Source organism: Stegostoma tigrinum, chromosome 18, assembly GCF_030684315.1.
Source record: "Stegostoma tigrinum isolate sSteTig4 chromosome 18, sSteTig4.hap1, whole genome shotgun sequence".
Taxonomy (NCBI): Eukaryota; Metazoa; Chordata; class Chondrichthyes; order Orectolobiformes; family Stegostomatidae; genus Stegostoma; species Stegostoma tigrinum.
The window spans coordinates 37,459,094-37,473,771 of record NC_081371.1 but is presented as its reverse complement, the minus strand read 5'-3'; the positions used below and the strand labels follow the sequence as shown (position 1 = coordinate 37,473,771).

Below are 14,678 nucleotides of genomic sequence, written 5' to 3'. Positions count from 1 at the left end.
ATTGCAACAACTCATTAAGGCTCAAAGGCATGACAAGGACAGCACATGTATGGAAACAACATTACTTACAAAGTCACATACCAACACAACAGATATATATTGTCATTCCTTAAAACTGCAGAGTTACCTTCACCATATGGATTTTAGTAATTCAAGAAGGTGCTTCACCAACATCATCCCAAGAATAAATGAAAATGAGTCATAAATGCAGGCTTCACTAGAAGCATCCAGATCCTATTTATGATTTTTATTTTTTTAAAAATAATTCATTAAAATTGCTGCAGACAAGATTTACAAATATCAATATTCTCCATAGAAATTAGCTTATATTTTAAATATAATGTAAATATTGGTAATCAACTTGAATCTTAGAGCACAGCACAAAAGTATGGGCCAATATAAAAGCTAATACATTTTAAATAACCACAAATAGGAAAAGTACACATTCATTTTATATAAAAGAGACATTCATTTTCAAAGTTGAAGTGGATTGATTGCTCTGGATTTTTTTTAAAAAAAGATATCAAATCCTTAACAAAACCTAACAGGTCCTTCTACGAAAAAAAAACTTAACAGTTTAGTTCATGGGTTTACACCCCAGAAATTATCTCTTCTTTTCTGAGCACGCTCAAGGACTTGAGAGGCAAGTGAGCTGGATGCTGCTGATCGTGCAGATATCTGTGACATTCGATCGTCTTCTGAAAGAGAGAATAAGGTGGAGTTGAATCATATTTACTAAATTATTCTAAAGGCTTTATGAAGGCAATTCATATATCACATAGTTGCACAAAAATAGGAGAGTCTGGATTCTCATTGGCACTCAGCTGGACTAAAGTGCTGTACCTCAGTGTCAGAGAAACTCAGCAGATTTGGCAGCACCTGTTAAAAGAGAAACAAAGTAATTATTGAATCCAATGACCTCTTCAATTCTGTTCAGAACATTAACAGCTTCTTTCTTCACAATGCTGCCAGTCTTGCTGAATTTTTCCAGCGCTTTCTTTTCTTTCAAATCTTCAGCATGTACAATAGTTTGCTTTTATCATCTCGATGTTTACTAGATTGCACTAATTTTAGTTATTCAAACATGGGTTAGAATCAGAACCTGGGATAAAAACATTCAGAATGTGATGGGCTGACGTCATTAGATGAAGGAGGATGGGAGCAAGTTAATGTGGTATATAAACAACAGGACAGATCAATTGGGCTGAATGGCCCATTTTTGCAATACATTCTATGGAACCTACACTTCAGTCTCTGCTCCTTACTATCTTTCCAAATTGAAAAATCTGCTTGTCTATAAGAAATCTAATCTCTTTAAAACTTATTCCTTCTCCATCCATCTGGTGGCATCGGTGAAGGCCAGAGACACTCCTGTGGACTTATCAAAATATATTCTAGAGAAAAGCTAAATACCAAAAGCACATACAAGAAGGAGAATGTGGTTAAAACATGACAGTGAACAAACTTCAATGTTTTGGGCTTTTACTTTGAGATGCTGATGTTGACACAACATATTTAGATCACATTCGTAAGACAACACTCGTTACCTCCAGCAGTGAATGTATTTCTGCCTTCTGTATATATGAATAATCTGTTGACATTAGTTGGTCAAATGGAGAACCCCTTCATTGTATTTCAGCTTCCTTAAATATGATATAACCTCAATTGATCTGCCTTGACTTTTGACAGCAGATGAATAAATACTTCAATGGAGGTTGTACTCAGTTTAAAAACTGACAGACATATTAAACGATAAATGGCAAAACGTACAGATAAAGCTATACATGATTATTTATTGTACTGTTAAACTTACAGCTAACACTCCTTTTAAGGCAGAAAAAATCTGTTGGGTATACTAAAAATTATAATTCTGCTTTTTGAGCGACTCTGAGTTAACTCATCTTTATGGCTCATCTTTCCTGTAGCTCGGATTTCTGTAATTAATCATTTCCTCTCCAGTTTATTTGAACATGGTTAATTTAGGGTGGCACAATGGCTCAATGGTTAGAACTGCTGTTTCAGAGCACTGGGGCCTGGGTTCAATTCCAGCCTTGGGCGACTGTGTGCATGAAGTCTGCATATTCTCCCCGTATCTGCGTGGGTTTCCTCCAGGTGCTCTGGGTTTGTCCCACAATCTAAAGATGTGCAGGCTAGTTGGATTGGCCATGCTGAGTTGCCCATAGTGCTCAGGGATGAGTGTGTTATAGGCGGATGAGTCTGGGTGGGATGCTGTGAGGGTCTGTGTGGACTTGTTGGGCGAAAGGGCCTGATTCCACACTGTAGGGATTCTGTGAAAAATAGTCACTAATACCACAAGTTAAGTTATAAAACTACATAAACAGCTAGACAATAACATAACTTTTATCAGAATCTTTGCTGAAATAATATTACAGTTGCTCTTTAAGTTATAATTAACAATTAAATGAGATAGCACAGTGTTAATTTACAGCAGGCAATTTCATTTTGTTCCAACTTGAAAATCTTCAAAGTACCATTTTCAGCTGCAACGGAGTCTGTTGGCGGTTTCCTCAGCAGACTTGTCCTTAGTACTCCGGTATTCTCTTCACATATAAAATAAGTTATTAATGATTATTATTGTTAAATCACCATAACCCTTATTTACACTTTCTTGAAAGATTTTCTTAATGCTAAAAACATTACAATTCCTAACAAATATATCAACACAGAAAACCATGCAGAACAATTAGGCTCAATGCCCTTCTGTAACCAGGAGCTGCCAAACACTACATACACCATCAAAATTCACTAAAGGACAGAACATTCACTTTACAAGAGAACCAGGCACCCGATCAACAATTTTACTTTCACAGTTAAGAAAGACAGGGCAGCTGTACTGAGTAAGGAACTGAAAGTTCCAACTGACTGAAAGAAAAGACCACAGTAATATAGAAAGGTGTAAATGTCACTGGAAAAGTTATAACTTCACTTTACTGATGTTGTATCTATGCTCATTTCAATAAAGTTATGAACTTTCAGTCAGCTTGTCCTGCTGCTTTCAAAGATTTCTACATACATTCCCTGAGGTACCACTGTTCCCGCGCATGGTTTAAGATTGTGCCATTTTGCATTAAATGTCACATGTTTGCCCAATTACACCAGTCTGTCTGTGTTCTCCTAAACACTGACAAACATGTTGATTACCATTATGTTGGAACTCCGGATGTCTAAGAGTTCCTTGTATCCGATGAGGGCAGCTCGGAGATGGTAAAAGAGTAACTGAAGCAGATTTTGCATTAACAGCAGGATGACATTTCGATGATGTTAAAATGGAAGGTTCAGACTTTGCATGAGATGGGCTATTGAGATTTGCAGATCTGTATTCTTCCCTCAAAGGAATAGGATCTGAAGTCTTAATACCTGCTGTAGGGGACTGCTGGAGTGATTCAGTCTGAAAAAAAAACAGAAAGAGCAATATTTGTATATGTATAGCATTCAAATTGAATACAATGCTGCAAAGATTACAAAATTATCTGGTACATCATCTTCACTATAGTGAAGCCATACAAGGCAAAAAGGTCCCAGGTTCCACTGCAGGGTTGCACAGTTATTTCAGCCTAGGCAGTGATGGGGAAGCCACAATAATTTAATGGCTAAGCAGCAGGGAAATCTTCTGTGGTTCCAACTCTGAACAGTCTAATAATTCTACAGTATTTCCCTAATGAGAGTCAACATAGATTCAATAGGCCGATTGGAACTCTTGTTAGAAAATCTAAGTGTGTAAAAAAAATTGAGCTTGGCTATGAGGTAGTTTGGAGTCAAATAATCTAACAGACGCTGATTATCTCAATTTACAAGGAAAATAGGCACTCAGGCAAACTTGAAAATGCTAATTTTTTTTTCTATCCATTGCATCCCAAGATGCTTATGTTTTAATTTATTTGCTAAAACACACTTATTTACAGAAATCTGGTATGCCATTTTTAATTAAAATTATTTTCCCTAACCCAAGAGCAAAGAAGTCAATTCAAGCTCACTTACTGCACAATACCCAAGACCAACTAATTGGTCATAGATGGTGTGAACTTTAGAACTGCTGGAACTGTACAACCCAACTTAGTCAAGAAATACCTTTTTTTATTGGAAGTCAAGACATCTCTCATAAAAAAAGTTCTGTACCTTTTCTAGTATTTTGCTTGGTGATTTTGATACGCATTTATAGCGTGAATATGATTTTCCCAATGGAGGCCGAGTCCTTTTACAATGGGATGGTGGCGATCTGGCTTTACAAGGAGAAACTAAGACAGCACCACCTGGTAGAAAGAAATTAAAGTTAGCATGCAACAATTATTAGATGATTAGTTGAAAAGGGGTTTGTAGAAGAGATTCAGACACTTTGTATAACCATCTCTATCCTTCTACTGACACATACTACCTATAATTTAAGAAAGGGAAGCACACGCAAAACATCAGGACATAGAACGTAGAACAGTACAGCACAGAACAGGCCCTTCAGCCCATGATGTTGTGCCGACCATTGATCCTCATGTATGCACCCTCAAATTCCTGTGACCATATGCATGTCCAGTAGTCTCTTAAATGACCCCAATGACCTTGCTTCCACAACTGCTGCTGGCAACACATTCCATGCTCTCACAACTCTCTGTGTAAAGAACCCGCCTCTGACATCCCCTCTATACTTTCATCCAACCAGCTTAAAACTGTGACCCCTCGTGTTAGCCATTTCTGCCCTGGGAAATAGTCTCTGGCTATCAACTCTATCTATGCCTCTCATTATCTTGTATACCTCAATTAGGTCTCCTTTTCTCCAATGAAAAAAGTCCGAGCTCAGTCAACCTCTCTTCATAAGATAAGCCCTCCAGTCCAGGCAGCATCCTGGTAAACCTCCTCTGAACCCTCTCCAAAGCATCCACATCTTTCCTATAATACGGCGTCCAGAACTGGACGCAGTATTCCAAGTGCGGTCTAACCAAAGTTTTATAGAGCTGCAACAAGAACTCACGACTCTTAAACTCAATCCCCCTGTTAATGAAAGCCAAAACACCATATGCTTTCTTAACAACGCTGTCCACTTGGGTGGCCATTTTAAGGGATCTATGTATCTGCACACCAAGATCCCTCTGTTCCTCCACACTGCCAAGAATCCTATCCTTAATCCTGTACTCAGCTTTCAAATTCAACCTTCCAAAATGCATCACCTCGCATTTATCCAGGTTGAACTCCATCTGCCACCTCTCAGCCCATCTCTGCATCCTGTCAATGTCCCGCTGCAGCCTACAACAGCCCTCCATACTGGTCAACGACACCTCCAACCTTTGTGTCGTCTGCAAACTTGCTGACCCATCCTTCAATCCCCTCATCCAAGTCATTAATAAAAATTACAAACAGCAGAGGCCCAAGGACAGAGCCCTGTGGAACACCACTCACCACTGACTTTCAGGCAGAATATTTTCCTTCTACTACCACTCGCTGCCTTCTGTTGGCCAGCCAATTCTGTATCCAGACAGCTAAGTTCCCCTGTATCCCATTCCTCCTGACCTTCTGAATGAGCCTACCATGGGGAACCTTATCAAATGCCTTACTGAAGTCCATATACACCACATCCACAGCTCGACCCTCATCAACTTTTCTAGTCACATCCTCAAAGAACTCGATAAGGTTTGTGAGGCACGACCTGCCCCTCACAAAGCCGTGTTGATTGCATTTAATCAAGCCATGCTCTTCCAGATGGTCATAAATCCTATCCCTCAGAATCCTTTCTAACACCTTGCAGACAACAGACGTGAGACTTACTGGTCTGTAATTGCCAGGGATTTCCCTATTTCCTTTCTTGAAGAGAGGAATTACATTTGCCTCTCTCCAGTCCTCAGGTACGACTGCAGTGGAGAGCGAGGATGCAAAGATCTTCGCAAGCGGCGAAGCAATTGCATTTCTCGCTTCCCAAAGCAGCAGAGGACAAATCTAGTCTGGGCCTGGCGACTTGTCAATCTTAATGTTTGACAACATTCTGGACTACAATCAAAGTAAATGTTTTGTTTAAAAAATTACAGACTCCTTTTAAAAACTATTAACTGATAATTTTCTCCTGGGCTTTGTAAATTGGTCATTGTTCTGCAATAGTTAATTTGCTGCAATTTTAAACATCTTTGTCTCTGGTATTTGTAGTTTACCACTTTGCTGGCTTTCTGCATACTGTGGATAATTGCTACAAACCATAATCTTAAATAATTAATCATTCTGGTTACCATGGCAATTTACACAATGTACGGGAACGCTTCATTATGAGTTCAGGTTTTATTAAATAATAATTAATGTTGGTTAGCTTTTCTTTGCAAAATTATTCTTTAAGCTCACCTCCCCTCTTGCCTACATTTCTGCTTAAATTTCTGCTTATTCTCTAGAAAGTGAGGATTAAGAATCCCACTAACAAAATTAAATTTATTCATGCAACTGAGCCATGATTAGCTAATGTTAGCCAATATGAATATGCTTCCTTCCCATTTTCCCATAACAACACTGAGCAGCAAGAAGTTTAAACATGTGCATGGTGCAGCTGGAATAAATGAGGAAGGGAGCAACTAGGGGTAAACAGGAGAAAAAAAGTATCAGAGCAAGCTAGTATATATTTTATAATGAGTTGTTCCGAAATAGCACACAAAACACACGAATGTACATTCATCAATGCTCTTATTACAGTTACAAATTTCTGCAAATCTGAAATCACACCTGTATAATAAGTGGAAAATCTATAATTAATGTAGAAAATAGTATTTCTACTAAATTTACAACATGTCCATACCAACAGCTGGCGTGGTCAGATCATGATGTGTTCTCCAAGTTCCACTAGTTGACTTGAGTTTTGGCGTCGGTACTCGCCCACCTGTATCAGATTCAAGCTCGGAATGTTCATTTGACTCTGAATTTACTGTCATCACATCCTGTGTATTTACAGGGGTAGGACCACTAGAAATTTAATGAAATTAATATTATTCCATGCCTTGAGCAATTAGTCCATTTGGTTGAAAAAAAGAACTTGTACAGAAGAAAATTAAAACTGTACAAATATGAGCTTAAATTTCTATTGAGCGGATAATTAATTAAAAGTACCACTTGAACACTTGTGCCAGCTGTTTTATTTCTGTAACAGTTAAAATTTAAAGTTAAATGGGGACTATTCATACTTTGAGATTCAGCCAAAGTCCCACAGATAACTTTATATTAACCCTTCAAGTACATGCAGAAAATATAATGTTACAATTTTACACTAGACTAGCAGTACAATTGCAACTCAGTAGTTATCATAATTATTAGAAATGGTTCTAACATGGGGAAATAAAGACAAAATTTAAGAACTGTTCATTTCCTATACATTTCAAAGGGGTCAAAGCAAGGTTGACCAGTATAAAAGGCTGTCATACAATTCCATTCCAAAGTTTTCAGACTCATTTTAATACTTTTCCCAAATAACCACTCCTCCAATTAATACATCAATACCTTTCAACAACTGTTTTTACTTCCGCATTTCTCTCAACTTCCTTCTCAGTTTCATCATTTTGGCTTTGGTTGCCTTCTAGTAGTTCTGGTACAAATGGCTTCTGTTCCTCATCATTCCACGCCAATTTCCTGCTGACTGGAAGGGTAGGAACATCCAACATGTCGTTGTCCCCTGTGCCATTGTATTTTGCTGTGGCCTTCTGTGGTGACATTTGTGCCACAGAACCAGACTGCAGTTCTTGTTTTGTTGTGCTGGAAATATTTGGTATTTTTGTTGCTCTAAAAATATTAAACAAATATTCTCTAAGATATCAATATTATGAGATAATTGCACATCATTTAAGTGGATAGAGTAGCAACATTTACATGTAATTCATGGAATGTGTTGGTTCAACAAAACCACTATTTGTGTATAAATAGGAGCATTTTAAACATTTGAGAGGTATTCAAAATTAAATAACCAAACTCTTAGTGTTGCACAAGAAAGCAATGATGGATAAAGATTAAGCTACCATTTGCTACTGTATGAGAAAACACAACTGTTGCCAAACGATTTAAGACTATTTCCTGTTGCAACATCATATGTTAAAAACAAGTTCCAAAATATATACTAATCTACTAATTGACATTTGCATAAAATTATTTTCAATTAATTTACACACACACAAACAAATACAGAAACTGCTGGAAAAGCTCAGCAGAACCTTCTGAGGAAGGATCACTCAACCCAAAATATTAATTCTGATGCTACCAGGCCTGCTGAACTTTTCCAGCAGTTTCTGCTTTTGTTTCTGATTTACAGCATCCGCAGTTCTTTCAATTCAATTAATTTATACAGGGTTATTAGCCATTAATCTACACCTTGCAAGGTCCAGAGCTTCAATATTATCACTGACTGTTTCTTCAGTATCAGATGTGCTGGATATCTCCCATAACCTATTTTGTTCTGACAAAATTTGGGTGAGATGATCTCTGGAGAAGTGAGTGCCCAGTGCTCTCCTTTTATATGCTTCTGCTTTTTCTCTAAGTTCTTTTACCTGTGACAGCAGAGCAGAAGGATAAAAAATCTACAGCAGCTTTTATCAGTCAATCTATAAAACTGTTCAGCTCCTGTTATGTTCAGGATTGTGTAATTTTAAAATCTACCTACAGATAAGAGTTCTTTCTGCTCTAAGTATACAAAACAGTTGATGGTCTTGTATCTTCAAAAACTGCAAACATATCAAGGTAGTTGCTAATTATAACTATTTAATACAAAAAGTTCACTTTGCTAAATATGTATTTATTCAAACAAGAAAATGCATGGAAAATACAATCTAAAAACTAACCTCAGCATACCAATAAGAACTTAGGTTATTTTCAGTACCCTACAGAGAAAGAAGGTAGAAATAATTTTAAAATAGTTTGCTGTTGAAAATCTAACACTATAACATATATTCTAAATTGAAATTAGTGAAACATCTATAATATGCTGCATGCACTGGGTGAGGAATTGCACCGTGGTACAAAAGCGCCACCTGGAGTGTCCTGTAAGACCAGTTTTAAAAATTAAAATCTTCAAAAGCAGAATTTCAGTTATACTAATATTCACCATTATCACCAAGGTACTGAATTCAGTTAGACTACTTTCAAATTAATTGACCAGTTTAAAGGATTCCCATAATTTTCAGTGTGTTAGAAGCAAGTACCGGCATTAGGCTGTGATCCATTATTCACCTACCCCTTCAGATCGGTATGCTCCTCTACTGTAGTCATATTGACAAGGAGGCCTAAACTTAGTCTTGTATTCAGACGTAATCTTCCTGGAAAAAAAGATAGGAATTGTAATTTTCACAAATTTGAATGTGGCAAATCATACCTCATAGTGAAATTGCACATTTTAAACATAGAAAGTTTGTACCTAAGACCTTTGCGTGAGCAAACGGGTTTCTGTTGCTTTGGAAGCCGTTTATCTTGAGGATGTTGTTCCTTAGTCTCCTGCCCCTGGTCTTTTAAGGCTGATTCTGTTGACTTAGGATGGACAGGCTTCAGCTTAGTACACTTAATAAATTAAAACGCAAACCCCAAGCATGCAATAACGAATGTACCACTCATTTTTCTCAACTCCTCTTCAAAAAAATGTTAGGTTCCTTTCATTATGATACTGTTTACATTATTATCAAAAATATTCATTTTCAAAAAAATGGAAAAAAAATCACCAAAATTGAATCTTTAAGAATAATAAATAATGGAAAGAAACAATATTTGAGGTAGGTTTCAACTATATTTGATATATTTCTGATGTCATTTTGAAAATAGGTACAAAGGTTAGATATTATTGTGTAGTGATGAGCAACATGCTAGAACGGTAATCCCTTGTGACAATGTGAACTCGCAATCTGTCATGATAGCAAGAGAATCGATATCCCTAATAGCCACCTAGTCATCTGATAGCCATCTACAGAGATCTGAAAGCTGGTTCCTTGTCAACCTTTTCTGCCGTGGAAGGTTGACAAAAAGCATAAAGAGAGTGAGACTTTTTAAGACATGTTCAGCAGCTTCACAACTAAATTACCTTTGTTCTTGACTGTAAACAGTAAAACTGAGCAAAGTATATCCAATTACCTTTACTGGAGAAACATTTTCTTGGTGAAATGCTAAAGCTTCTTTTCCTTCAAAGTCTTTACGGAAGCGCAATCCTTTAGGTGGCTGCATACCTTTAAACTGACTTGAATACTCAGTTTCATTGAGCATCTTACTGAATTTAAATGGACGCACATGCTTATTTCTGGAGTGAAAAATCTAGAAAAACGGACAACATTCTTAATGTTACGAATGATAAAGAACATAACCTCTAAGAAAACTTCCTACTACAATCCCTACTTGTTAAAATATAATTTTTTGTGGTATGCTATAGATCATCTTAACTTGTACAAGGAACTAGAAACAGAAATATTGAAGTATTATTTTGACCACCTAATGTGAATTAAGGGAAAATGGTGGCATTGTGGTAATGTAATTGGTCTAGTAATCCTGAACCCCAGACTGAAGTTCTATGAACATGGGTTCAAATCCCACCAAGGAGGATCGTGAAATTTGAATTTAATAGAATTCTGTGATAAAGTGCAGTGGTGACCACTGAAAGTTATTGTAAAAACCATCTAGCTCACTAATATCCTTTAGGGAAGGAAACCTGCCATCGTTATCTCATCTGACCTATGTGCAATACAGCTGACTCTTACCTACCTTCTAAGCAAAAAATGCTAGACTAGCCTCACATTGTATGAATCAATACTAAAAAAAAAGCTGGTGTAGAACTATTAGTAAATCCAATGTCATTTGTTTATGCAGATATTTACTGGAATTAGGATTTAAAAATAACCAGGATGCTTTCTAAACTATCCCCCATTCTCGCTATTCAATATGCCCATCATTACCATTAAGGCATTTAATGAGATTTTTATTTAATGAGATTAGTTTGCACTAAAACAGTTGTAAACTAACAAAAATTTTAAAAAGCTGTATGTCAGTTCATTGGATAGGAATCCTGCCTGCAATCCAACCATATCAAAAAAAAATGGGCACTACTGGGACTGCAAGCAGCCCCGGGAACAAAGCTCACAGAAGACAACCAAATACAGGCAAGTCATGTCCTTTTGACAGCTGAGGAATTGGGCACACTCAGGCTAGAGGAATACTGGAATGTGGGACGCAAGGCCAGCCAGGCTGTGATCATTGTGAGGATGCCCACAAAGCAACATCCCTAAAATAAAGGGAAGATTTCTTCTGAACATTCCATGAACTTTCGTGAAAAAAAATTGAGCTGGTCAGCCTCGCCCTTTCTCTACCATGTCAGTAGAAGCAGAATTAGGCACTTAAGTATCCAGCTGAAGTGCCAGCTAAGCTTCTCCAATGGTCTAAGGGTGACTGGGTTGTGTGTGTGTGTCTGTGTGTGTGTGGGTGGGTGGGTGGGGAGGGGGGGGGGGGGGGGGGGGGGCGGGTGGGAGAGTGAAATAGCTCAGGGATGACCGGAAAGACAAAAACAAAAATTGCTGAAACAACTGACGAGGCCTGGCAACATCTGTAGAGAGAAAGCAGAGTTACGTTTTGGGTCCATTAGCCTTTCTTCAGAACTGCTTTTTTTATTTAATGATCAGGAAGACAGTGAGCTAATCACCCATCCCAATTTTTGTGATCCCTGCCTCAAAGATGTTGATTATGATAGGTGAGGAAATGTAAAACTTATCTTGTACAATTAAAACCTCAAGGAGGGAGGAAAAAAAAGTTTATAAAATCCTTCTAATCAGCCAGTTTCTAGCTTTAAAGTCTTCCGTCCATTCCTCCTTCAGTTTCTGCATGGTGCAATTGCATTGCCTTGAAGGAGTGATCTTCATGAAGGTGGATAAATCACCAACGGCAGATAAACTGCATCCTAGGATATTAAATGAAGGCCAGGAGGAAACAATAGATACTCTGTGGATTATCTTCCGATCCTTACTATATAACGGCAAGGTATCAAAGGACAAGAGCTCTATGAACATTGTACTATTATTCATAAAAATGTGCAAGGGGTAAGCCAAGAGACGACAGACCAGTCTGAGGGTAATGCAGTAGATGTTGTCTTCATAGATTTTATTAAGGCAACTGACAAGGTTCCACATGACAGACTGTTAAGATTAAAACCCATGGGATACAGGGAATATGGTGATTCTGATGCAAAATTGGCTCAGTTGTCAACAGATTGACAGGCGTTTTTATGAAGGCAGTTTCTAGTGGTGTTCCATGGAACTGAGTTTTGGAACTCTTACTGTTTGTGGTACATTTTAACGATTTTAGACTTAAATGTGGGAGGCATAATTGAGCAATGTGCAGATAATACAAAAATTAGCCTGACAGTTGTCAGTGAAGATTATGGCATTGACTGGAGGAAAATATCAACGGTTTGGTTGAGTGAACGACAAAGGGGCAAATGGAATTTAATTCAGAGAAGGTCATGTTATGAATTTGTGGAGGTCAATTAAAACAAGGGAAGATATAATAAATGAGAGGGTATTGAAAAGGGTAGAAGAAATTAGAGGCTGTGTCCCCTCAGGTCCCTGAAAGCAGCGGACAAGTGGATAAGAGATAATGGGAACTGCAGATGCTGGAGAATCCAAGATCATAAAATGTGAGGCTGGATGAACACAGCAGGCCAAGCAGCATCTCAGGAGCACAAAAGCTGACGTTTCGGGCCTAGACCCTTCATCAGAGAGGGGGATGGGGTGAGGGTTCTGGAATAAATAGGGAGAGAGGGGGAGGCGGACCGAAGATGGAGAGAAAAGAAGATAGGTGGAGAGTATAGGTGGGGAGGTAGGGAGGGGATAGGTCAGTCCAGGGAAGACAGACAGGTCAAGGAGGTGGGATGAGGTTAGTAGGTAGGAGATGGGGGTGCAGCTTGGGGTGGGAGGAAGGGATGGGTGAGAGGAAGAACAGGTTAGGGAGGCAGAGACAGGTTGGACTGGTTTTGGGATACAGTGGGTAGAGGGGAAGAGCTGGGCTGGTTGTGTGGTGCAGTGGGGGGAGGGGACGAACTGGGCTGGTTTAGGGATGCGGTGGGGGAAGGGGAGATTTTGAAGCTGGTGAAGTCCACATTGATACCATTAGGCTGCAGGGTTCCCAAGCGGAATAGGAGTTGCTGTTCCTGCAACCTTCGGGTGGCATCATTGTGGCAGTGCATGTCCATCATGGGCCTCCTGCAGTGCCACAATGATGCCACCCGAAGGTTGCAGGAACAGCAACTCATATTCCGCTTGGGAACCCTGCAGCCTAACTGTATCAATGTGGACTTCACCAGCTTCAAAATCTCCCCTTCCCCCACCGCATCCCTAAACCAGCCCAGTTCGTCCCCTCCCCCCACTGCACCACACAACCAGCCCAGCTCTTCCCCTCTACCCACTGTATCCCAAAACCAGTCCAACCTGTCTCTGCCTCCCTAACCTGTTCTTCCTCTCACCCATCCCTTCCTCCCACCCCAAGCCGCACCCCCATCTCCTTCCTACTAACCTCATCCCACCTCCTTGACCTGTCCGTCTTCCCTGGACTGACCTATCCCCTCCCTACCTCCCCACCTATACTCTCTCCATCTATCTTCTTTTCTCTCCATCTTCGGTCCGCCTCCCTCTCTCTCCCTATTTATTCCAGAACCCTCACCCCATCCCCTTCTCTGATGAAGGGTCTAGGCCCGAAACATCAGCTTTTGTGCTCCTGAGATGCTGCTTGGCCTGCTGTGTTCATCCAGCCTCACATTTTATGGACAAGTGGATAAGGTGGGTTTAAAAAAAAGTAGGCATATGGGATGCCCTTCTTCTTTCAGTGAGGTACTGAATACAAGAGCAAAAACGTAATATTAGAATTACATAAAACACTAATCAGGCTATAACTGGAGTTATGTGTAGTCCTGGTCACCACTTTACTGCAGCGGCAGAATTGCTCTAGAGCTACTAGAGAGATTTACAAGAATGTTAACAGGGCTTGTTAACTGGTGGAAAAAAAATGGCTGGACAGGCTAGCTCTGTCTCCTGTGAATACAGAAAATTGTGGGGTGACTTTAATCATGACGTACAAAATAGTAATAGGCCTGAATAGAGTGTACAGAGATGATCTGTTCCTGTAACAAAGAGATTGGTTACCAAGGGGCACAGATTTAAAGTGATCACTATAAGGATTAGCGGGGACATGAGGAAAAATCTTTTCATCCAGAGAGTAGTGAATGTCTGGAATTTGCTGCCTACATTGGTGGTTGAGATGGAAAACTTTGACACATTTCAACAGAACCGGAACTAAAGCTGAAGCAGTACAACATGTTAGACTTTTGACCAGATGCTAGTATATGGAATTAGAATGGATAACCACTTTATTCAGCCAGCACAGATATGATGGGCTGAATGGGAATTTTTTTTAATATAGTTCTCTGATTCTTCATTCTTAGTGATTTCAACTCCAACTCAATTCATCCTTCCTGATTGCACTAACTTCTCTAATCCTCAACTCCTGCTACGATTTAAATTCTTCTGCCCATTCTCACTGCCAGCTCCTCAAGTTTGCACTTTTGTTTGACTTCTCCATTCTCACATAGTTTGATTCTTAGTACCTGCTGAGCCTGGGAATAGAGGCACGCTGACTTGTGTCAATCAGTTGCCAGGCTCCATTCTACTACCAAGTGATTTTTGTGGAAATGAGGTCATGGA

The 14,678-nt window shown here is 39.2% G+C and overlaps 1 protein-coding gene across 6 annotated transcripts in view; it reads right to left on the bottom strand.

Annotated features, from left to right (window-relative positions):
* Positions 1-357: 357 nt before the first annotated feature.
* The window catches only part of mdm1 (Mdm1 nuclear protein), a 29,945-nt gene continuing 15,624 nt past the window's right edge, over positions 358-14,678 (bottom strand). For 3 of the 6 annotated variants that reach the window (XM_048549609.2, XM_048549613.2, XM_048549614.2), the window contains 11 exons: positions 10,078-10,254; positions 9,374-9,483; positions 9,194-9,275; positions 8,802-8,840; positions 8,335-8,510; positions 7,474-7,752; positions 6,779-6,942; positions 4,138-4,271; positions 3,163-3,409; positions 2,493-2,561; positions 358-698 (listed from right to left, as the gene is read on the bottom strand). In XM_048549609.2, the coding sequence (XP_048405566.2) occupies positions 583-698; positions 2,493-2,561; positions 3,163-3,409; positions 4,138-4,271; positions 6,779-6,942; positions 7,474-7,752; positions 8,335-8,510; positions 8,802-8,840; positions 9,194-9,275; positions 9,374-9,483; positions 10,078-10,254 (1,593 nt within the window). In that variant the 3' untranslated portion in view covers positions 358-582. The remainder of the gene's footprint in view (positions 699-2,492; positions 2,562-3,162; positions 3,410-4,137; positions 4,272-6,778; positions 6,943-7,473; positions 7,753-8,334; positions 8,511-8,801; positions 8,841-9,193; positions 9,276-9,373; positions 9,484-10,077; positions 10,255-14,678) is intronic. The other 3 variants (XM_048549610.2, XM_048549612.2, XM_048549611.2) reach the window with 3 other exon arrangements.